General features: G+C 40.2%; 1 protein-coding gene and 1 long non-coding RNA gene across 4 annotated transcripts in view; both read right to left on the bottom strand.

Annotated features, from left to right (window-relative positions):
* Window positions 1–22,950, bottom strand: part of PPP2R2D (protein phosphatase 2 regulatory subunit Bdelta) — a 29,565-nt gene extending 6,615 nt beyond the window's left edge. The window contains exons 1-6 of one of the 3 annotated variants that reach the window (XM_083617000.1): window positions 22,666–22,950; window positions 22,369–22,458; window positions 7,346–7,429; window positions 5,549–5,646; window positions 3,378–3,543; window positions 613–725 (exon numbers count right to left, since the gene is read on the bottom strand). In XM_083617000.1, coding sequence (XP_083473126.1) covers window positions 613–725; window positions 3,378–3,543; window positions 5,549–5,646; window positions 7,346–7,429; window positions 22,369–22,458; window positions 22,666–22,672 — 558 coding nt within the window. In that variant the 5' untranslated portion in view covers window positions 22,673–22,950. Of the gene's footprint in view, window positions 1–612; window positions 726–3,377; window positions 3,544–5,548; window positions 5,647–7,345; window positions 7,430–19,223; window positions 19,235–22,368; window positions 22,459–22,665 lie in introns of those variants that run through there. The other 2 variants (XM_083617001.1, XM_083617002.1) reach the window with 2 other exon arrangements.
* Window positions 1–24,671, bottom strand: part of LOC310763989 — a 412,791-nt gene that overhangs the window by 12,093 nt on the left and 376,027 nt on the right. The window lies entirely within an intron of this gene.

The raw sequence follows: 24,671 nt of genomic DNA, 5'->3' as shown, positions 1-24,671 counted from the left end.
TTCAGCGTTCAAAAACAATCAAGAGTGGTATAACATTGTGCAAGTTTTCAAAAATGCAAATTTAACCAATATGCAACCATAAGTAGAATCACCTTTTCCTGTTTTCAAATAGCTTAAGAATGTTCCAGAACATCCAGTAAAGAACAGTGTTAAATACACAGATAAAATTGTCCTTGAGATGACTAGGTTAACTGTAGACGTTTCAAGGGAGTTAAACGTCTTGAATTAAAGGAACAGAGGAAGCTTCATTTTACCAAGTCAGACTGTGGCTACATCTAGGTCAGTATTCTCTATACAGTACTGACTGGCAGTGGCTTTAAAGACAGAGCTTATCCAGGTGTGCCTGGAGATGAGAGGGACTGCAGCTGCAACCTTTTTCATGCAAAATTATGTGTTTAGGTAAGATTTTATAGTTAAGATTCTCTTTATACAGAGAAAATGGTGCAATGAGTTATAGCGCTTTTCCAATCTGATGTTTAGAAGTAGATATTTAGAAGCTTTCAAAAAAATCAAGTATCTAATCAAGTTTCTACTTTGCATGATACAACTGTGACGCAACAGTTAGTAACATTGCTTAGATTTTGTTAATTCTAAATAAAGGTAACAAAATACCCGTAGTGCTGTGATTCTAAATGGATCCCGAAGTCTTCCATCTTCATCTTTCAAGTTATAACCTTCAGCTCTTTTATCTCGTTCACTGATTTTCCATAATTTAATAGTTTTATCTGAAAAAAGGAGAAAATATTCAAATGGTTGAAATCAAACAATACCGAAAGCTACTTTGTCATTAATTTTTGCTTACAAATAACCCAGTATGATATACAAGCTGGACTAAGAATTTGGAGTGGAGAAGACTGAATGAACAGTTTGTTTATAAACTGAACTCTGCCCAGACAAACCAATTCTAAATGCATAATCTTTGCAAGTGGAGCACATTATGTAATGGTTGTATAGAAATAATGTGCCACACACACATCCCAGAGATACTCAGATACACGGTTTCTGTCACATGTAGAGGACTTGGGGGAGCAGGTGGGCTGGATTTCACTGTGAGCAGGGTTTTAAAGAAGGGAAGATGCAGTGAAAGCAGCCTCTTCTCCAAAGCTTGTGGGAAGGGCTAGGTCTTGTTTCATTTCCAGTGTGATACTTGTGTTTGCTAAGGCATTGTTGAGAAAAAGGGACCTGAACTCTCCCTACCCTTGCACTTTACAGAGAATTGGGAGGCACTTACAACTGGTGAGTTTTGAAGCCCAGACCATAATCAATTTTATTTTGGGTAATATTGTGAAGGAGTAAGGAGCTACAAAGCATTGCTTCCACTCTTATTCAGTCCCTTCCCTTCCCTGAAATTTCAGAAGTACTGACATTACAAAGCATATCTTTGTAACCATACGGGCTAGAGTGGGGCTTTATTTCTCATGAAACTGAATTCTGTTTGATACACAAGCTGCACTTTTATGCATTCCTGCAGAATGATGGCACATACACAACCCTGTGTTGCATTGGTTTTTCTAGTGGTGGTAAAATTAATATAATTTAGGCAACCATTGTATATAGCAATTTGTTAGCAACACACAATGTGAAGTGTCACCATTCTCTATTACAAAGCTGCAACTTTTATGAAGAACTTATGCATAGTTTCTGTATAACCAAGCACACAAATGCATTAGGCCACTAGCATTTATATAATTACGTCAGGAGTGCCTCTAAGAGCCTGAACAATAAGCATTTGTTTCAGCTGTGCCTGCCACAACAGTCTGCACAACTGAAGAATTTACAATTTCAGTAAGCAACTAAGAACCTTCTTTCAACTATAAGTAGAAAGTCTTACACAACAAGTTTTTTAAAATATAAAAAGCACTATCATAATGATGAACAGCCTAGAGTACACTCTGATAAAATGGATACATTTGCCTGATAAATGCTGTAGATTATTTGAAGAGAAATAGATACTTTTATACCGAGAAAACATTTCTTCAGATATTTTCATTATGCAAGGTATTTATTATAACATGTAGTCATGTTATTACAAAAGTAGTGTTTGGATTTTCTCAAAACAGTATTTTAAAAAATACCCCAGTTAATTTACCTAAGAAAACCAGTGCAAAAATAAAATAAAATAAACTAGCACAATGGCTGTAAATCTCTTGGTCCATTGTGTCAAATAGGTTTCTGGAGATATTTTAAACTGAACAGAAAAACATGATTCAGAGATCCTCAACAATACTGTGGGGGCTAGACTATGCTCAGAAACACAGCACACTTGCAGGTTCCCTGCCACTATAATGCTGTCCTCTTTGGGTGAAAAGTATCAGTTCAGCGAAGTACATTATTAAGCCATGAATTATTAATACTAGCTTGTATAATAGTTAAGAAGCAGAGTGGAGTCTTCAAGGATTTATCGTTTACTAAATTATTAAATATTAAGGTTTTCGGCATCTTAAATCACTTAATCTAAAGATATATTCTTGTTTGCCCACTCAAGCAAGTGATACCTCTTAAGGTATCAGAAATCTTATGATGTAAAGGGTTTGCAGAAAGATATCAAAATAATTTGGGCAATTGTGAAAATCTGACATAGGACAAGTGAACACCTCACAAATAATTTCTCTTTAGTGTCTGGAAAAGAACAGTTGGGAACACTGACAGTGAGAAAGCGTATTGGTTTCCTTTACAAGGAGGGTTACATCATGATGCTGATAGCCTCAATCTCTTGTGTCTAGACCTGGGTGATTTTTCAACATATCATTCAAAATTGGTTATGAAGTCCACAGCATGATAATGGTTTCATAAAGAACAACTGAACTAGCTTAGTGAACTATGGCTTACAAAGCAAGAGAACCCATGGTTCACCAGTTTAAATGTCATGGCAAATTTACACTTTGCTATTAGCTTATGGGCCAGCGTGGGGATTTGGGACTGCAGAAATTGAAACACCAGATGGCAGGGTTGATTATGGCAACAGCAACAACTATTATTATTATTATTATTATTATTATTATTATTGACTTGCTTTTGTAGCACCAAGCAGTTATTTGGTGTTGCAAATGAGGAATTCAATTATGCAGTGGTACCTTTGTAGTCGAACGGCTTGGCTCCGCAGCAAATTGGCTCCTGAATGCCACAAACCCGGAAGTGAGTGTTCCGGTTTGCAAATGTTTTTCAGAAGCTGAATGTCCAACGTGAGTGCAGGAAGCTCTTGGAGCCAATTGGCTGTTTTGGGAGTCAAATGGACTCCCAGAATGGATTAAATTCAAGATCCAAGGTACCACTGTAGTTACATTAGAAATGGTACTATATGTAAGTAGACATGAATGATCTAGAAGTAATCATATACAACTAGAACATATGCAGAAAAATGTGTTGTGTAAACTTACCATTTGTAGATAATAAGAAGTGAGCAGCATTCTGTTGTGGTAACCACCTAATTTTATTAATTTTTTCCTCAATTTCTAGACTTTTCAAGTAGTCAAACTCAGGTTCATGACTCTGAAAGGTACTGTAAACATTATATTCTCCCCTTGAATGAGGACGGCTTTTGTTCTGCAAGGGAACACACATGTGTGAAAAAGTAATTTTTGTAGCATGCACATACTAAGCAGAAGAATTAACAAAGATTCCAACAATATCAGAAGTTATTCAATAAACAAATACACTGAATTTATTAAAGCATCTACCTGCCCTCACACTTGCAAAGTACAACAGGAAGAGGTTCTTGCATGATAAAGAGGCAACGGAAAGGGTGCAAAGAAGCTGTGTTCACATGTGTGTGAACAAAGAGAGAACCAAAGTTTGTGCTGCAACATATAACAGTCACAGAAGCAAACTGTTTTCAATCTGCCTCTTTGACTAACGGTTTTGCAGCAAAAACTTGAGAGCTCCTGCCTATATGTTGGCAAACAGCTTTCTTGAATCATAGCCACGTCTATTGAAAGGTAGACCTTTACAACTTTATCTGTCATACAAGTTGCAAAAGGAATTATTTACATAAAGGAGAAAAAAATTCAGAAGGGCTGACCTACTGAATGACAGCTTGGAATATACCACTGTTCATTTAATTCAAGAAGTGTAATAAATAGCAGTGTTCATTTTATTATCAAGAAGGGGAAGTAGCTTTGAGATAAAGCACATGCTATCCATGTAGCGAATCCCCAGATACATAGTCTCCCCATAGGCTGGGAGAGACGACTGCCTGGGACATTAGAGAGCTGTTGCCAGTGATATGGGGCATAAAGTTTTCCAATACTTTATTTTTTAATGGAAAAAAAATCTGTTTCATAAGTAACAACGAATGGTTGCCAGCAGCAATCAAATATTAGACAAGCTGGGCAGTTTTTAGATTTATTTACCAAATAAAAGTAAAATGGACCTAAGTTGCATGGAAAATTTTTCTAACTCAACTTCCCCCCTCCCCCCCAAAAAATCACTGGCTGTTGCCAAATCAGAGAATATAATACTGGCCCAATGGTTTAAGTCAGTATATGACTGTTTCACGGTTCATAAACTTGGAGCAATGTCACAAATTACCTTTAGTCAGAGAAACCTAGCTCCATTACACATATCTGGAAGCACCATTTAAAAAAAATAAAAGTATCATTCCTTTGTTGTTGCTTTGAAAAAGCAAATGTATGGAATCAATTCACTTGTTCTTGCAGCTACTAATTTTTAACTATTCTGAAAACGAGGATCTTCTTGATTAGCTTTGCATGTGTGTTTTCCACAAAGTTTTAAATCAGAATTTCTTCCTCATCTGTAGTAAGGTAAGCAGTATTGCAACTGGCTTTTCCCCTTTTACAAAATCTGAAATAAAGCAAGGCTATTCTTGCCTTGCAGTGCTGCAAGACCTCATTATTTTGTGAACCTTAAACTTCTCTCAGTGCACAAAGTGGACTGCAGCCCTAGTTGGAATGAAGACTTACAGGTTCCTGAGATGGTGTAAATATATCAGACAGCTTTTCCTAGTACCTTTCTATTTGCAGTTCCTAAAAGTATCAGCAAGTTTTCTCTATTTTTTTGTTAAGTCCTCTCTCTAAAGACTGCCAAAGACAAATGTGCATTCCTTAACACAATGGTATGACTTAGTGCACACTTTCCCCTTCAACTGACACAATACCTATGTAATAAACACGTAAAATAAAAACTAGTAGCCAACCCAAAAATCTTTCTCATCAGTGGCTAAGGATATATATGTATTGCTTAACCTTTCTTAGTCATCTTATTGCATTCTTTTTCAGAATAGTTGAACAAGCAATAAAGAACAGATGTTCCTCAAGCCATTCTATTCCTACTTATGAATGTACATACAACTAATGTAGGTAGTATCATCTGAAAATGAGTAATCTGAAGAATGACTGTGACTTAATGAATTCTGGGGGAAAACATCAATGTACTTGAAATAGTTGGCAGGTAAAGTATAAAGATCAATTTTTAAAAGAAAATAGCTTGATCATAAATTAAAACTGATGATGTGATGTTGTGATACCATTCACTTTAAACATAAACTGCAAGGGAGAAGAACCACTTTTTTATTGTTTTGAATGGCACTGACCTCTGGTTCCCTTTGAAATATAACCACTCTGCCACCCTTGTCTCCTGTTGCAAGAAGATCTCCAGAGTAATTAAATTCAACTGTTGAGATAATGTCAGCTGTAAACAGAAAACAGAGACAAAAGTATTATAATGTGTAAAGTGAGCCAAGTACCTTAAGAACAGGGTATACAATTGAACGGACAACAGGTCCACATGAATTTGCAAGCTGATTTTCAACCATACTATTAAAAGTGATGGGTTCTCTCTACAAGCTTTCATCACCTTTTAAGTAGTCCAAACATCATGAAGAACAATCTCAAATTTGTGCACTCAACACTGAGTGTGGAAATGTTAAAGATAACAAGATGCAGGGGAGGCTGGCTCATTTCAGTGAATGGAGCATTGCCCCACCAAATCCAATCTGCTGTCAGCCAATCCCCACCTGCCTGCCTTACCTACAACCATTTCAGGGAGTAGCACTGACTGTCAGGTTCCTCCTTCTTATGACTCTAAAATCAAAGAATCACAGAACTGTAGGGTTGGAAGGGACCTCTAGTCCAACCCCCTACAATGCAGGAATCTCAAGTAAAACATCCAGGACAGGTGGTCATCCAGCCTCTGCTGAAAAGCCTCCAAGGAAGGGGAGTCCACAACCTCCTGAGAGAGTCCATTCCACTGTCGAACAGATCTTACTGTCAGAAAGTTCTTCCCGATGTTTAGTTGGAATCTCCTTTCTTGTAACTTGAATCCAATGGTTTGGGTCCTACTCTCTGAGCAGAAAAAAAAGCTTGCTCCATCTTCCATGTGACAGCCATTTAGATATTTGAAGAAGGCTATCATACCTCCTCCCAGTCACTTTTTTTCCAGGCTAAACATACCCAGCTCCCTCAACCTTTCCTCATAAGCCTTTGTTTCCATCTTGACCACCCTCCTATGCACACAGAACAGAACAGAACAGAACAGAACAGTACTATGACTTCCCTTGATCTGGACACTATACTTCTGTTGATGCAGCCTAGAACAGCATTAGCTTTTTTCACTTTTCACTGCTTCATAACACTGTTTACTCATGTTAAGCTTGTGGTCCACTAAGATCCCCAGATCCTTTTCACACATACTACCAGCAAGCCAGGTGTCCCCCATCTTATATTTGTGCAGCTGGTTCTTCCTGCCTCCACGTAGAACCTTACATTTGTCCCTATTGAAATTCATTCTGTCAGTTTGGTCCCAGTTCTCCAATCTGTTAAGACAGTCTAGAATCCCAATTCTGTCTTCTGCAGCATTGGCTACCCCTCCCAGTTTGGTGTCACCTGCAAATTTGATTAGCACCCCTTCAATTCCTTCGTCCAAGTCGTTTATTGTGCTTCCGCTGTAGAACTCAGCAGGGAGAAGGATGTGGACAAAACTAGGAGTCAGTTTTGCCTGTCATTGGCTGTGGCTCCGGGAGTCATTGTCTCCGACGCTTTCTCCTGTTTGCCTTCCTCCCTACCAGTTGCAATGGGCACCAGCTATGGATGTCAAGATGCCTTTTGAAATTCACAAGCAGCTTAGGCGGCCATGGATGCTCAATGTACAAAAAGGAGGCCGCCTATATGCAGTAGTGGTCGGTGGGGCAGTGTAGGCAGGGTTGGTCACCGGTCTTCTGAACACCAGGCGCCATTGCTGGTTCCTGAGAGGCCGCTGAGCCTCCACGATGTCATTTCCCCTACCTGCTCTGCTGCACCAACAGCTACTGTCTGCATTTAAAAGCATGCAACCTAGCTCTACTGTAACAATATGACAAATGACAATTTAGGATAAAATTGGGCACACATACCATCGGCTCCTGACAGAAACATCAACGGTCTGAGAGAACTGTTGGGGTAGCTCCTTTCCCACACTCCCTGGAGCTCTGTGTGACCTGAGGGAAGGGAGAAGCGAGGGAGCCCAGGCCAGGAAGCTTGTGCCATCAGCTCCCAGTTGGCCCGAGAAGACTTTACTACTGTACATTTGATATAATTTATTTGCTTTACTATTTTAAAATGGTAAACTGCCTTGGATGCCTTGGCAGAGCAGTGGCATATAAATGCAAATAAATAAATAATCCTAGTAATGAATGTTGTCTAAAGGTCATGGGTGCATAAGCCTAAACCCTACCTAAAGGACACATGGAAAGCCACTCAGTGTTTTATTTATTTGTTTGACAAAATGTATATACGATTGATTGTAATAATACCTCTAACACAACAACATTTGAAAATGTGGCTTTCCATTTTAAAAAGCCCTCAAGATTATAGAAAGCTACAAACACTATGACCATGGCATTAATTTATCAGCTTGGAAGGGATAAAACATATTGGGTTGGATCCAGTCTTGCCCTTCAATGGATGAAAGAGCTCCTTGAACATTATCTAATAACCAGACGTAATCTGTTCCCCAACCTGCTTGGTTATTATATTCTATTGTGCGAGAAAAATTACTGCTACACTGGATGTACTTACTAGCATTAAGATTCTAAATTTTGAATTATTCAGTGAATAAATTTGAAACACTACAATAACAGAGCTGAGGAGAGAATGGAGATATTCCTTTTTCTTAAGGAAACATGCTAAGATATTGGCAGACTTGAGCAAATCTCAATAAAATGAGAATGAAGTCTGCAGTGCTTTCTATGCCCCCACACCCATTTCCCTTACCACAAGGTAACACTCTGATGTCAGTATTCCTAGAGTTTACTTAATTCCTCTTCCCTCTAGTGAGCAGTATAAGCAGGGTAATAGTGATTTCTAAAGGTAAGGTACACACTATCATGCTAAACCTATAGGCCAGAATCCAAGTAGCTACACAGATGCACACTCAAACACACCTATGTTGAATCAGTGAGATGTGTACTCAACATTAGGAAGAACTTTCTGATGGTAAGAGCTGTTCAACAGTGAAAAAAAACCTACCTTGGAAGGAAGTGAACTTTCCTTCATTGGAGGTTTTAAAACAGAAGTTGGGTGTCATGGATTATTTGGCTGTGATTCCTGCATTGCAGGGGGTTGGCTAGATGACGTTTGCAGTCCCTTCCAACTCTACAATTCTATGATACTATGAACTGCTTCAGTTTCAAAATTAACTAATTATGTGGCATAGGATGTGCTTGTGTTTGGGCTGCTTCACACAACTGAACCTCACAACTTGAGAAGACAGCACTACACAGTTGTGTAGCTCTGTGGACCCTGGCCTCACTCTTTTATGTTTCTTAGGCTGCAATCTGAAGCAGTCTCTACTGAAGACATAGCAACATGCTTTGGAGAAAAACAGGTCTGGGATGGTAAAATTAGTATTTTAGATTAATAAAACGAACCATCTGTGAACAGATTTCCATAACCTTTGGGCAGTTAGTGAGATAATTTATCTGGCCCATATAAATGTAATAATGGATGGTGTTGGAGAGGAAATAATTTCTTGTTTTAAAGTTATGCATGGATATTCAAAGCTCCATATTAACAATTTTAGCTGCAATAACGGGAAACAGGAAGTGTAAGCCAATGAGCATAAGCTTGTGCTGTCTGAAATGGTTTGTATCTTCTACCACACATGATTTTTTTACGCAAATGAAAACCCTAGAGAACTAGATTAGAATATTCTTTGAATGACTTCCATACTAAAAAATAACGTCACCCATAGTTCTCTAGAAAGATGCCTTCATTACCTCTAGTAAGAGCTACCAATCTTTATAACATTTTTTTGGCAGTGATTCAGTCTGCTAGCTCAAATTGAATTCCTAGTCACAGGCAGACTTCAGAAATCGCTAGTTATGGGGCCACATGACCCGGAAGCTGTCTGCGGTTACACGCCAGCTCCCTCGGCCTATAGAGCGAGATGAGTGCCGCAACCCCAGAGTCGTCCGCGACTTGACCTAATGGTCAGGGGTACCTATACCTTTACCCTTGTTACACTATACATTGAAATTAGAGATATACTTAAAACTTTTATGGATTTGTGGTTCATTAAGTGACCCAAGAAGGTGTAAAATATGAATTATGTTTGATAACAAAGGGAGTAGAATATGCAAGTTCTTAACCAATTTAGAGTCTCTAGAACACAAATATCAGCCTAAGCGGGAACAATATATGCTGATTAAATAATATACCCAGAAATTACAGATTGTTGATGGAAATGTGAAATGCCTGGAACAAATATATTCCACCTTATTAGGCATGTATGAAGATTCAGACATTTTAGAATTTTATCAGAAATTCTAGTAAAAAATATGCCAGCAGATCCAAAGGTAATAGTTGGTTATCTTAAGAATGGCATACTAGAAGAAGACACAGAAACAACAATTTGCTAACGACAGCCAGAATTACCATCTCCCCTCCCCTTCTGTAGATTTCTGTCTACAGTGGTACCTCGGGTTAAGTACTTAATTCATTCCGGAGGTCCGTACTTAACCTGAAACTGTTCTTAACCTGAAGACCACTTTAGCTAATGGGGCCTCCTGCTGCTGCGCCACAATTTCTGTTCTCATCCTGAAGCAAAGTTCTTAACCTGAAGCACTATTTCTGGGTTAGTGGAGTCTGTAACCTGAAGCGTATGTAACCCAAGGTACCACTGTAGTTATCATATATATGCTGTGGGGCAGGGAGGCTTGCATGAATCTAAATGTATGTCATTAAGTGTCCCTCAAACCAAAGGGACAAGCCGATATATGACTTTGCTGCCCCCCATCCACCAAAACAGGCATAGATATTGCTGGGGAACCAGCATTGTAGCTATGTATGATAACTGGACAGTTCCACATTTGTGAGATCCTGTGCTGGTTAGAGGCTAGGAAACAAGGATTTGCAACCACTAAGTAGTCAAACACAGCTTCAGTTTGGTAAAGGATATTTTGCATCAGAGAAGGGCACAGAGAAGAGAGTGCTTCCTTTGCCACTCACTTTCTTCTCCTTCATGCTAGGGATCCAAAACTGCACTTGTAAGTAACATGGTCGGAAAACTTAAAACATGGGTGGGACTAAGAGACATGGGGTTAAGTCTCTTATCCATGCTGTAAATGGCCTCTTCATGAGGATTTTTTTAAAGAGCAATAGATCAGAGAATTCCAGGCTGAAGCGAAAAATGCAATTTGGCCTCAAGTGCCACTAGCTGGTTTCTCAAGCTAAGATTTGACAACCAGTTTTGAGGTTTTTGAACACCTGCATTCTAAGAAGGCATTTGGCAAGCTTTGTCAATAAGCCTAGATCCACCTTGGAGCAAATTCCCAGCATTCCCAATGCACATCTTCTACATCAAAGTGCAACAATAGTTGAACCTCACCCATAGAGAGTGGGGAGAATATACCGTATTTTTTGCTCTATAAGACTCACTTTTTCCCTCCTAAAAAGTAAGGGAAAATGTGTGTGCGTTCTATGGAGCGAATGCAGGCTGCGCAGCTATCCCAGAAGTCAGAACAGCAAGAGGGATCGCTGCTTTCACTGCGCAGCGATCCCTCTTGCTGTTCTGCGCAGCGATCCCTCTTGCTGTTCTGGCTTCTGGGACTCAGAATATTTTTTTTCTTGTTTTCCTCCTCCAAAAACTAGGTGCGTCTTGTGGTCTGGTGCGTCTTATAGAGCAAAAAATACAGTAATGATGAGGCGAATGTGCAATAAACTAGTGTTCCTCAAGGCTCTGAGCACCAAGCAAAGAAGATTAGATTGAACAGACCACTTGCTCTTCCAGCATAGTTCTACTAGAACTATGGTGAAAGGAAATTCAATAGTGATATAGAATGTTGTACCAATACTGTAACTACTCAGCTTTGGCGCAAGCACATGAGCTAGCCACACATCCACCAACTCAGGTTCAAGACCTGATACACTATTTTGCAATCTTCTTTTCCAGATGGTACTAGACATGTACAACTTATTTTAGAGAAAACATTAATTTTCCGCAACTGCTATACCTTCCCATAAGATACTGAAAATAATGACCCAAGAGATTCTAACCACTAAGCATTTTGACAACAAATGCTTTCCCTCTACAGGGAAAACTTAGGTGCTTGAATGAAAATGCACCATTTAGAAAGATTTTATATGTGAATTTTTGTGAACAAGTTATAATCACTTCTATTCTTAGACAGCCTCTAATTAGAGTGATATGGGATATCCTATGTTAGCATACAACTACAAATAGCAAATTAAGGCTCCTACATTAACAGCATCTATGCACGAACAAAAACTAAAGATTAAGCATAAGACAAAAAAGTCCCTTCAAAACAAAGTAATCCAAATCTTGTAATTTAAAAAATAAACTCAAAACACAGCCATTGAATTATAACAATCAGACAAGACCTCTTATTGTGGTGCTTCATTCAAGCATCTGGGAAATATTTTTATACCCAGTATGCTTAAAGCCTTGTGTTTGCCTGCATATAGCTATAAATGGTTTACTATCAGCTGAATGGAAAGGTTAAGCTGCACAGATGGACCTCTTGAAGCAATTGTTTTCCGCTATAAAAAAATCCCCTCTTTTCCAACAGCATGATTTCAGCAACTAAGACAAAATACACACTTATAATTTTGCCAGAGATTCTAAGAGAACACAGAAGAACTCAGTAAGCAATCTTGTCCTATTATCTGGGAGCAGTTTCATACTACCATGATAATGTCATATGACACATAACATTAATCAGGCCTCCTGACTTTCTTATGTATGGAACTAAAAGTTGCCTTGTTCAGAAAACCCTTTGAAGCACATTTTTATTGATGAACTAGATTATGTTCCTTCTGAAGTGCCAACAGGATTGTCTAGGCACAGTACACTGTATGCATATTGGGTCTCCGATCCCACCCACAAAAGGTCTGCATTTGTTTTGTATCATATATGCAAATGTATGCCCTATTTTGTGGGTAGGACAAAGGGCACAAACATGTGTCAGGGGCCACAAACAAGCAATAAGACGTCTGACAATGTCATCAGATGAAGTTTTCCCATAACTGCATTTCTATGCTAGAAAAGGCTTAACATATCTTTAAACCAGAGTTAGAAAAAGCCTTTGCTATTGTATTTTGCTTTTGGAGGCAACACTATTGGCCAATCACTGATACACTAAAATCCCTGTATGTCCCAAATATATGTTGTGGGCAATAACATGCAACCAGGAAGACATTCTTTTCCACATATTTTAACAATTATTTGAATTATCAACATTACGTTAACTATTATAAACACCACAAAATGTATCATTTAGCATACATTTTACAAACATAGGTGCCATAGTTCATGGAATTCTGTTGCAGGACTAAGTCTAGAAGCTATTTTGGAAAATTGCTTCCACAAACTTATGTTAATCTGTGCATGATGACTACCCATTTTCTTCTTATTCCAAACCATGTCCTCTATGTCATCAAAGTGTAACTTGCTTTAATTATTTTTCAACAGAAGTCTACCACAAGGTCATAATTAGGTGGCACCTCCACAACAGATGGACCTGGCATAGAACTATTTTTGGTCCTGCAGATAAGTGCTCATCAAAGAGAAGGTTCAGCACAACTCTTGAATAGAGCTGGGTGATCAACATACAATCAATATATCACAAGGTTTTCAACGTTGTGATATATCATCAGCTAAACATCGCAATATGCCGATATATCACAATGTCTGAAATAAGGATGAAGCTATGTAGAGTAATTGTCATGCTTCATTGTTTTTCCCACATCGTGATTTTTGCATAGCACGTACACACACACACACACACACACACACACACACACTATATTTCCAGGTCAAATATCATGAAACTGACATCATGATATAGACTTCAGACCAGTTTGGGACAATATGTTGATAACCCAGTCCTACTCTTGGTTCCAGTTCTGATAGGAAGACTGAAACGCCAATCAGTTATAGGAAAATGTACCTTTTTTGCAGGATGCTAGTATCAAACCTTTTTTGTTTGGATTCAGTGTCAATCTGTTACCCCTTCTCCACATGGCTACATCTTTCCACATATTCAGAACAGATAGGGTTGCCCTATGTCCTCTTTTCCCATGACATGTCCTCTTTTTCAGGGGTAAAATCTGAGGCAAATTGCATCATAGCATCCTCTTTTTTGCTCTTCAAAATATGGCAACCCTAAATAGCAGCACCTCAATGTTTAGTAATTAAAGCAAGGAGTTGGGTGTCATCTGCATACTGATGGCACCTCACTCCAAAAAGGTTGATGTTCTTTCTCAGAAGTTTCATTAAGATGTTAGCAAAACTGGCACTGAACCCCTTGAAATTCCACAAACCATTATCTAGGAGGCAATTCCACAATCTAATCCCCCGAATCCCTAATAATCACTGGTTGGACACTGTTTCTGCCTGTTCCTTTTTGCTGCAAATTAAAATTCCCATGGGACATTAAAACATGACCTGTAAGCCTGTTGTATATGCTATTTTTTCTAATGTTCCCGCATTGGTGTTCCCATGAAGATACAACCCTCTTTATATTAAAATAAATAGCAAATACTAACACATTTGCTTTCAAGACACTTGAAGGGAAGCATGGAATATCTGCAAGGTATGGTGAACACTAATGCTGAGGCAATGGAGGGGCACATGTTTTGCTCTGGAAATGTTCCCAATACGGAAGATTACCTGATGACTGTATAAGCAATGTTATCCACAAGTAATGCATGAAAAACTATTTATATACACTTCATAACTTTTGCACTGTATGTTCACTTTTTCTACAGGATGCTTTTACTACATGTGGATCCTTACCAGTCTTTTTGAGACTATCATCCTGATTCCAACTTTGGCAAAAAGTTTAATAGCTAGCGCCCCAAATCCTTAAATTAGAATGCAAACATCTTATTGGGATGTTTAAGTGTTACATCTGTTTGTCTCTCAAAAATGAGGACAATTCTAAGCTAAAGTCCATTGAATTTACTAGCTATTTAGATCAGTTAAGGTAAAAGTAGTTCCCAAGTGACAGAACATACAACAGCTACTCAACATATTTCCTGTTCACTTGGTGGCCTAAGTAGGTTTGAATGTCTGTGATGTTTCAGAAAGTTAAAATACCTATACCTGCTAAATTCTATAAGCAATATACTGATTTTGCTAACATTTTTAGATTTATACCTTTAGTTTCTTCAGTTACTTATTTGCAATACTCAGGTCTAATCCATTTTTAACAATATGACAAAGTATAACAATCATTTATACTTTTAAGATTTTCAAAGATTAGGCATATATCTTCTCAATAGGCAGCAAAAGGTTATAAGAATCAGTCATGATAGTACTATATTTTGTTTCTAGGCCACATTACAGCATTGAAGGAATTAATCAATAGCTTGCCAAATCAGCGATAGAAGAAAGGTGAGGATCCGTCAGATCAGCACTGCTGTTCTTCTGTCTCTAAGCAGAAAGTCAGTCAGCAACATTGCTTTGACCTTAAATGCCCTGTGCCTGTATTTAGACACATGAGGGAGGTTTGGTAGTAGGAATAAGTTGCCTGCATGAAATGAACTTTCATATTTGATTTTGCTTCAAACTAAGCTCATAATCCTGGAGCTGTGCATTGGTGTACTAGATAGGGTTTCTGTGCCTTCAACTATCCACAGAAAAATACAATGAACTGATGGCTTGGTCAACCCTTTACTGCACAGAAACATGAAGGCATGAGTACAACCCGAGTGTACTATCCCCCCCGCTTTACTATAGTATGATAATCAGTAGGAAGCTTTTCTTACTACATATAAATTATCTGATTTTTTAAAATCATCTTTTGAAAGGAGGCACTGTGGACCTAACATACAGGGCATGATCCTGGGAAGCACATGAACCCCAGTAAATTACTAATAAGTATCCCTATCAATTCCTTTCACATAGCTTTATGTAAATTCAGAATGGTAACCAGTTAAAAACATACTGGATTTTTTTGATCAGTTGACTAGATGAACTTGATGTTATTTCTAACACTTTGATTTTTATTAATTGGTCCTAAACAACTCTTTAAATGCACAAGTTTTGAAAAATCATGCCATGGGATGGTTTGGCATAAGAACTGCAATTTTGCCAAAGAAAATAAGCAGAATGACCAGCAGTACACATATTTCCTTGAGTCTTCCAATTGCAGTACAATTTTTCAGAAGGTAAGGTATAGCAGCAGTCCCTTCAATCTTCTTTTCTCTACATTATACCACCCATGCACAGACAGGAAGACCCCAACCTCTCTGCATATGCCAGGGGACTTGAGGGAGGGCCTGATGGTGACAACAAATAATAGCTTGCTTTTTAAGCAAGTTAGACCACTTGCTTATAGCAATGCTCTTAAAGCGCTTTGAACCATGCAGTTAGGAAGAAACTCTGCAGTGCAGGATTACAGGCATGAGTGCCAAGACATCTGCCCAGCTGAAAATGAGTTTGCTGAAAAATCAAAGTTGCTTCTATATGGAATTAGTCACATCCTTCAAATGTAAAACCAGAGAATCTAGTGTTGCTAATAAGAAAGATGGTTTGAAATGAGTACGTTTCTCAAAATATTATGCCTCTTGGAGCATGTCTTATGTGATATGGTACATTCTTGTATAGCTTAGGGATTCAATTTCTTGCTTGCCTGAAGTAGTGGTTTCCCCTGGCTGAACAGACATGCATCAGCAGATGGCTCCTCCCCTCCATCCACTTTTCATCACCAGTGTATATAGGAGCCTGCATGCACAGCCACAATATTTATGTTTTTGAATCCCCTGAATTTGTTTTATTTCTTTTTATTTCTTTTATTTCTTTTCTGTTTTTATACCGTTTTATTGATTTTAGGCTATAGTTTTGTTATAACAAATGCTTTTATACTGTACACAGTGTACACCACTTTGGGATTTTAAAGATAAGGAGCGGTTTGGAAATGCTTTAAAATAAATAAATAGAATTGCTACAGTGCTATTGCTCAAGATGGGAGAAAGCACAACAGGGTTTTACCATCTACATTAGCAACATTTAAAGGGTGGACAGGTCCAAACGCACCAGTCCTACCATACTGTGTGGCAAAGAACACACCAAAGGTAAAATTAATGGTGTGCAGCATGTACAAAGTGCTGACAATGTACGTAGGGAGAGTGGGAGTGGGTAAGTGATGGGGCAAGAAAGGAAGATTCTGCAAAGCTCAGTTACTATGTTGAGGATCAAGTCAGTTTACATATCTGGTTGATACAAAGCTTCAAAATCAAAAGCATTTTTTAAGTTGTTATGTACAACTTTCCACCCCAGAAAAAAATGTTTTATAGTTAATATATAAGCAAAAGTGATATTTAACCATACAATCCTTAACATGTCTATGGAGAACTATGCCCCACCAAGTTCAATGGGCTATTCTAAGGTGTATATATGATTGCAGCCTCATTTACCAAAATATCTTGCTATACTCAAATCAGCACTTTCGAGCCCATTATTATTCTAATAGCTCCACATCTTTCTGTACCAGATCAATACAAAATAAGTGGCATGTGAGATCATTTCAATAAATGCCTTGAATTTTTCACTTATTTAAAGCTACACATACCGTATTTTTCGCTCCATAAGATGCACCTTTTTCCTCCTAAAAAGTAAGGGGAAATGTGTGTGCGTCTTATGGAGCGAATGCAGGCTGCGCAGCTATCGCCGAAGCCAGCACAGCAAGAGCGAGAGCTGCGCAGCGCTTCTGGGTTGCTGGCTTCCTGGCTTCAGCAATAGCTGCACAGCTTGCTCTGGCTTTTCAGGGAGGTGGGAGAAGAGACAGAGGGCAGCCCATCAGTCCCTTCTTCCACCTCCTGGAAAAGTCAGCAAGAGCCACTTTATCTTTAAAGAGCCACGCCAAGCGAGCATGTCTGTGGCTCTTGCTGGCTTTTTTTGTTTTCCTCCTCTAAAAACTAGGTGCGTATTATGGTCGGGTGCGTCTTATAGAGTGAAAAATACGGTAATTCATAAGAATGCATTTAAACACTCCCAAACACCGATTCGTTACTAGTTGTGATGTTTCAGCACAAAAACATCATCATAAAATAAAAGTATAAAGTTCTTTATAGCTTATCTAAAATTCAAGTTTAAAGGATATTATTAAGCCACAGCAAGATATGGTGTGGTCTATCAACTTGTAGCCGATAACCTCAAGGCAGGAGTCGGCAAAGTTTTTGTGGCATGGGCTGGTTCACGGTCACGAAGACGCTGCGGTGGACTGGAGTGCGCGCATGCATGCGCAAACGCTATTTTTGGCGCTCCTTCCAGCGCGGAGGAGGTGCGCGCAGCTTCCCATTGGCTGCAGGAGCTTCCTGCAGCCAATGGGAAGCCGGCCAGTGTTGCGGAAGGCGGTCCCTGCTCTGTTCTGCGCCGGTTTAGCACAGCGCATGGGAGCCGACTGACCGGCAGGGGTGCATGATCCAGTTAAGTGGCCCATGGACCTTAGGTTTCCGACCCCTGCCTTAAAGGCAGCTTCACGCAATATATAATGGCTGTGTTTGGAAGTGCACATGTCAGCTTAATAAGTCATTAAGATTTGTGAACTTCATACTGTGGCTTGTTTCAGAGCCATTAACAACACTTTGTCAGTTCAAACAAAGCCAGAAATGATAGTTAATCTCAGATTTCCTGGTTTATTTGCTCACTTGTGCAAGGAAAGGAACAAAGAGGCTGATGCACACCCACCAGTCTATTACACATCTTGATTAATTAATCAGGTACAAGTGTCCAGAACTGTCCAATATGTGTTTACAACAGTATGTACAGGCAACAGGGAACTATAATCCATAATTCCCAGTTCCATAGTACAGTACAGGTGACTCCCCACTTATGAAGAGTTACGTTCCAGGGCCCCACATCCATAAGGGGGTAGCCTACTGCAGTACATACAGCTTCCAGCCCAACAGCTGTTGAATGGGGTAGCACGGCAGCAGTGAGAGCTCCTGCATACCATTTCAGAGCCCCTGGAGAGTTTTGTTTTGTTTTGTTTTGTTTTTACTTTTGGATGACTGATGTCCTCTTCAGGCTCTGGGGAGGGTTTCCTTGTGAGCCACAAGGACTTTCCAGCTCTCTCTCACCGTTTTAGGTTAGTTAGTTATTTGTTGGCACCACGCATATACGTGGTCACGTGTGAAGTTGATCACACACAAGTTGGGGGATGCCTGTATTATTATAAAAATATAGTACCCTCAATTTGATGGGTACTTTACAGAGTAAAGACAAGACTTTGGCCTGGAGAAAAGAATTCTGTATTATTTCTTCAAGTAGCAGAAAGTCAACAGTCAGGAGAGAAATCAAGGCTCGCATTACGCTACAAGAAACTGACAGGAAAATAAAAATGTTATGAACAGGGAGATGACACATTCTTGTCAAATTTTCTCACCCAGCATTGCCTACCTATATGGAGTTATGGTGGAATGTATAGTACACATGAATGCCAGTGCTGAAAACACTATATATATTAGGTTCTGATGCAAAAAATGTGTTCCTAAAATCTGAATTAATATAGGTCTTATAGGATGAATTTATGTGTTGTTCAGAGGGAGAAGAGTGTTGCACAACTTAGAAGCCTATTTTGCACACATATACATAAAATACACACCTCCATACATTGTGTGATTAGTGCAAAAGCTAGAAGGAAGTTGGCAATGTAATTTTCACCATGGGGGTATCACTATTAAGATGGCATTACACAAATATATGAATAAAAAATTACGGGCCTCATTTTCTAAAACTATTATAGGTACAGTCCTATCCACACTTACCTGGAAGCAAGTTCCTTTAAAATCCATGGTATTTAAGTAAAAAAATTTTTTTTGGATAGGGTATAAGAACAGAAAGGAAAACATGTTACTGACAAATATATCAGGCTTGATTCTATTAACTGTGATACTGCGAAATGCAAGCAACTACTTGCATGTGTTTGGAGTACTCTGATCTATGACATTTTAATTTTAATCCTGAAAAACTGGATAAGTTCTCAAATGTGCTGCCTGAATGTCAGTTTTCTTTTTAGCATATACTTTTGTTGATAGTTTTGCTTATGCCCAGTGCAGAAGATTTTTATTTTTAAGATTAGTTGCATAACTCTCTATATTGCCTTATCTCTAAAGATTATAAAATGTTACTGACAAAACAGCAAAAACATACTATCATCAATTATAGTGCCCTTCTTTGGGGCCCAACAACCTAAATGTAATTTCTTTTACAAAGCTTCTTGAACAAGTTGTTTCAAAAATAGCGGTAAGGAAAATGGAAGCAAGATGTGAAAGTATGTCCAAATAAACAAGGACAAAAATTAGAGCTGAGATGCTGGTTAAGTGAATTTGTTATCTGGCTATGGTCAAATATTTTCAAATATTCCATAAAATAAAACATGCCCTTGTACATGTAGCATAGTATATTCTGATATACTAATATAACATGCACACAACCCACATTTAATAGCAAGTTTGTCCTATTCTGCACTCCAGTGTGGTTCTAACTTCTCTTCTCTAAATTAAGCCACACTAGCTTTTATAGCCATGTGATGGGTCACAATGCCCAGGAGTAGGAAATACTGAAAACTGTTATGGAAACAATGAGGCTTCCACATGATCTGGAAGGGTGTCTATAAAGTTTGAGAGGGACTGGACTCTGGAGCCCTCCAGAGAAGAGTAATTTTGATCATAAGCACAATATTCTTTCTTCCTTGAGACTGTTCTGAAAAAATAATGTGGACAATAGATGGCAAATTACCCACTTTTTAAAACCAATTGCCAACCTTATAAAACTAATTCTCATTAGCAAGTAGCTAGAAATTTATTTTCTCACAACAAAAATAAGTATACTGCAACAACTGTTTCAAAACAGGATAAACTGATATGCACTGCAGTCATTTATTACCATGAGCAAGAAAGTTTCAAGACTGAACACATGATCAAGGTATTTACGGAAAATTTTAGTGCCGTTAATTAATACTATAAATTCCCACCTGGTGCAAGACCAGATATTTTATTCATGTAACCCCTTCCCCTTACACAAAGTAGCTAGAGACAGACACACATACTGTGGGTGTGGCTAATTGTTTCACTATAAATAGAACTCTAAATGCAACTCTCTACATAAATATTAACTGTGCTCAATATGAAAGCATGTAGACATCTTGTTACCAATGTTTTGCAGCTGGCTGCCACCCAGATACAGAACTGTGTGAAGACTATCAAATATCACTATCAAGGTTGAAAAACAATACTAGATTTAGTACACATACTGGAATTTATTTTACTACTATCCATTCTAGCACAGAACTCTTTCACATCTCACCAATAATTATTTATTGTTTCTACTACACTTATTCATAATGCTACAAGCAAACAGCAATAAACCCCACTGATGATTCAGAAGGCTTGACTATGCATAAACATCTTAATAAAACAAAGAATGGCAACTGAACCCAAGTAAGCATTAATGAAACTGTATTGCTTCTTGGAAAACACGCCACTTTCAGGAAAACAAACAGCGGTTCAAGAAAGTGTGGAAACCGCTTATCTGCAAGCCATTTTTAATTCTCTATTATGTTAAAAGGGTCACCTATTATCAGTCTGAGTATTAGTAATCACAGAAGTTTCAGTATCTTCCTCCAAACCACACCCTAAGTTGGCCTCTCCACTCTTGTAAAGAGAAAACCCACAACTTTTGTCTTTTGAATTATTTTTAAACTACAAGAAGAATACAACACAAACTCAAATTAAAATGCTTTTAAGGACAGTAGTATAAGTGTTAAAAAATCCAAAATAACCAAAATTTTAATAAGAGTGTATTTAATAAGTTTACGAATACAACCTGTACACTTTCAAAAAGCAATGCAGACTCTTCATAAAACTCTAGAATACCATGGGTATCAGCCAGCTACTTTAATGAAGCAGCAACAGTCAGGCTGCAATTTTAATTACTAGATAATAAATCAAACAGAACTTTATAAGATTTACTTTGGAATTAACATACTTAAGAATGAACTTTTAAGGCACTTTTACAGGCTGGGCTGGTTTTGGCTACAAACTTGTTCAATCTAACCTTGGTTGATATATCATTTTTAAAAGTACTCCTAAAGCTACGCATTGCCAGAAAGAAGACTTCACATTTCTGCTGCTAAAAACTAAATTTCAGAGAAGGCTGCCTCCTCCCCTTCCTTGTATGGCTAGAATGTAGCTTGACAACCTTGACAGACTGCTCCCCACTCCCAATCCTCTATTTCTTTTCGCTCCTCTTGTTCCACTGTCTGTCATTTCTCCCGGAACATTAAAAAAAGAAAAGGGAAAAAAAGACAGCAGTTTTCTGTACAGTGTGGAGAGGCAGAGCAAGCAGCAGCTTAGTCAGACTCTGCAATCCCCCCTACACATATTCAAAAAAAGGGGGAGGAAGATGGTGGTGGTTTGGTTTTGGGGGGGGGGAGAGAAGGGAAGAACCACAAAAAGGCGAGCAAAAGGTAACACTTTCTCAAGACTAATGCTGCTTCCAGACCGAACAAGGGCCCGGGGTGGGTGGGGAGGGCACCGTCTCTCCCTTGCGGTGTGAACCAGGGTTCATCCTCAGCCCCTTCCTTCTTCCCATCCTGCGCTTGGGGACCTGCGGGATGCCTTGCAAGTGAAGGCCCATCAACCCTGCAGGAAGGGTGGAGGGGGGGGGAAGGTTGTTGCAGAGGAGAAGGGCCTGCAGCAACCTTGGGAGGGAGCTCCGGGATTAGCAGGAGCCTCCTCTACCATTATTCCTCCCCCCCCCCACCCCCATTGCGGGAGGTTTTTAAAGCCGGGTCGAGAGGAAGTGAGGCCTTTCGGAGGCCCTTCCTTAGGAGCCCAGGGTCATTCCGTCCCCTAAACCCACCCACCCCTAAATAATAATTAAAACAACAACCATAACAACCCCCTTTACCTTCCGCCACGTCTTCGTCGATCGCCCCCTTCACCTGGGAGAAGCACCACTGGAAATCGTTGCTGCCGCCTCCGCCGCCGCCGGCCACCCCTGCGAGGAGACGGGAAAGGGAAGAAATGCAGTGAGAAGCCCGACCCTCGCCTCTCAGTATCTCTCTCAACCCAAGATAAATAGGCCAAAGCCTTCCAGCTCCCTCGGCCCGGCTCCCCGAGGCCTCAGGCCTGCCTCCGCCCGCCAAGACCAGGGCCACCCAAACCAGCCCCATAGCCGCTGCCTCTGGTGCGCCCCTCTCCTCACCTGCCATGTCGCGCCGTGTGTGTGGCGGGCGGAGACCGGGGCCTAGCTAAGCCCGCGTGGCAGACGTAAACCGACCGCGACCGGAAAGGGAGCCGCTACCAGCGACGCCGGTGCCCGAGCTGCTGCCGCCGCTGCCCTTGCCGCTGCTGCTGCTGCTGTGGCGGCCGCCACCGCCAGCGCCGACGCCGCCGGAGGTTTGGGGGTTTCAAAATGGCGCCCATTGCCGGTCAGCCTGATCCGGTGACGTCATCCCCCTGCCAGCCTCCGCCGGGCGGAGGGAGGGAGGGAGAAGCCGGATGGGCCTGAATGAATGGTGGGGGGGGGGGGGGAGGGAGAGGCAGGCAGGGCTAGGCGGGAGGAGGAAGAGGGAGTCCTCGGGTGGTGGAAGCGGCTCTCTGCTCTCGCGTGGGTTGGAGGAGGCCGGTTCCCGCCAGGCCGGAGGAGGCTTCAGGTTCTCGCAGGGCTTGGAGGGAGACGGTTTGCTCGAAAGGGGGGGGAATGGGGCTGCTTCTCCCCCCGCAAAAAAATAGGGGTTGAAAATCCAGCAGGGATTCGTGCCCTTCGGTGATGAACACGCCAGCATTTAAGAGTCCATCCAACTATACCAATAAAACACTTTTAACGAGGGCCAGGTGAACAGTCACACCAGGTATAGTGAGGCGAGCTTTCGGCTTCAGCAGAATTCTGCTTCAGGCTAAGGCTTCTTTTTATGGGGCTTTTCACATTTCATTGGAAACTCAGTCCTATTTCTTGGGAAACTTGGAAATAAGGGGCCCGAGGATTTTGGTGCGGTCACCCTGTTTCCTCAGCTATGTTGGGAGCCTAGCTAGGAAGGGAGGCAGGTTAGGCTAAACATGTTGCCTTTACTTGGAAATCAAGGCCTTTAAAGCAACAGGGTTTAAAACTCAACATGATACACATTGTGAGGCAACGTTAGCATTTGCATCCGGAAAATAATTGGACGGAATATCTTATTCATGGTTATTGCCTGTGAAGCAAGAAACAGGGTTCCAGAGCATGTACAGAATGCATTTTCCTCACCAGTGATTTACTGGGGCCTGCCTCGAGGTATTTGGGATTACAGAGAGGCTCAGATCGATTGGTCCTTGTGCAGATGTGAGTTCTGCGTCTTCTCTATGGGTATAATACGTCCTCATATTTGTTCATCTGCCCATTCTTCACAAAGTGATTTTCACAGGAGGCGCTTTGCAGAAGCTGCAAGGAGAAATGCTTGACCCTGCTTCCGCCTGCTGATTTTAATATGAATTTTTTTCCTTTTCAGCTACCTTTTTTCCTACCATGGTCTATGCCTGTGTTTACCTTGCAATCTGTGGCACAGCTGCAAGTCTTACATAATTTAATAACAAAGAAAAATATTTGTATAATACTTTTGTATAACCCACACATATTTTCTTAACAGTATGCAGTGCAGCTCCTGAAGCCCGGTGTGGCATTTGCCAAGATGCCAAAGTTCCAGGAAACATAGCTCCATTTAGCTTAGTATTGCCCATGCTGATGGATAGTAGCATCCCAAGGGAGGGAAAGTTGCTTCCATTCTTTAATAGAGATGCACAAGCACAATGTCAAGCCTGGCCGTCCTGTGCTTGCTCCCACATTGGTATTCTGAATACTTGGTACGAATTTACCCAAAGCCTTCTCTGCATTTCTTTTATAGTATGACAGCTGAGTAGCAAGTGCTTGTTATACCAAAGCTCAAGATACACCGTTGCTAATGCTGCTGACGTCAGTAGAACACGGGTGTGGAAACTCAGGAATGGTGGCCAAGTGCAGCTGTCTAGACTTATCTGGCTCTCTAGGCCATGGGTAGGCAAACTAAGGCTCAGGGGCCGTATCCGGCCCAATCACCTTCTAAATCCGGCCCACGGATGGTCCAGGAATCAGCGTGGTTTTACATGAGTAGAATGTGTCCTTTTGTTTAAAATGCATCTCTGTGTTATTTGTGGGGCATTGGAATTCATTCATTTCCCTGCCTCCCCCAAATATAG

Source organism: Podarcis filfolensis, assembly GCF_964270895.1.
Source record: "Podarcis filfolensis genome assembly, chromosome: 5".
Lineage (NCBI taxonomy): Eukaryota > Metazoa > Chordata > Lepidosauria > Squamata > Lacertidae > Podarcis > Podarcis filfolensis.
This window is presented reverse-complemented; position numbering and strand designations above follow the sequence as displayed.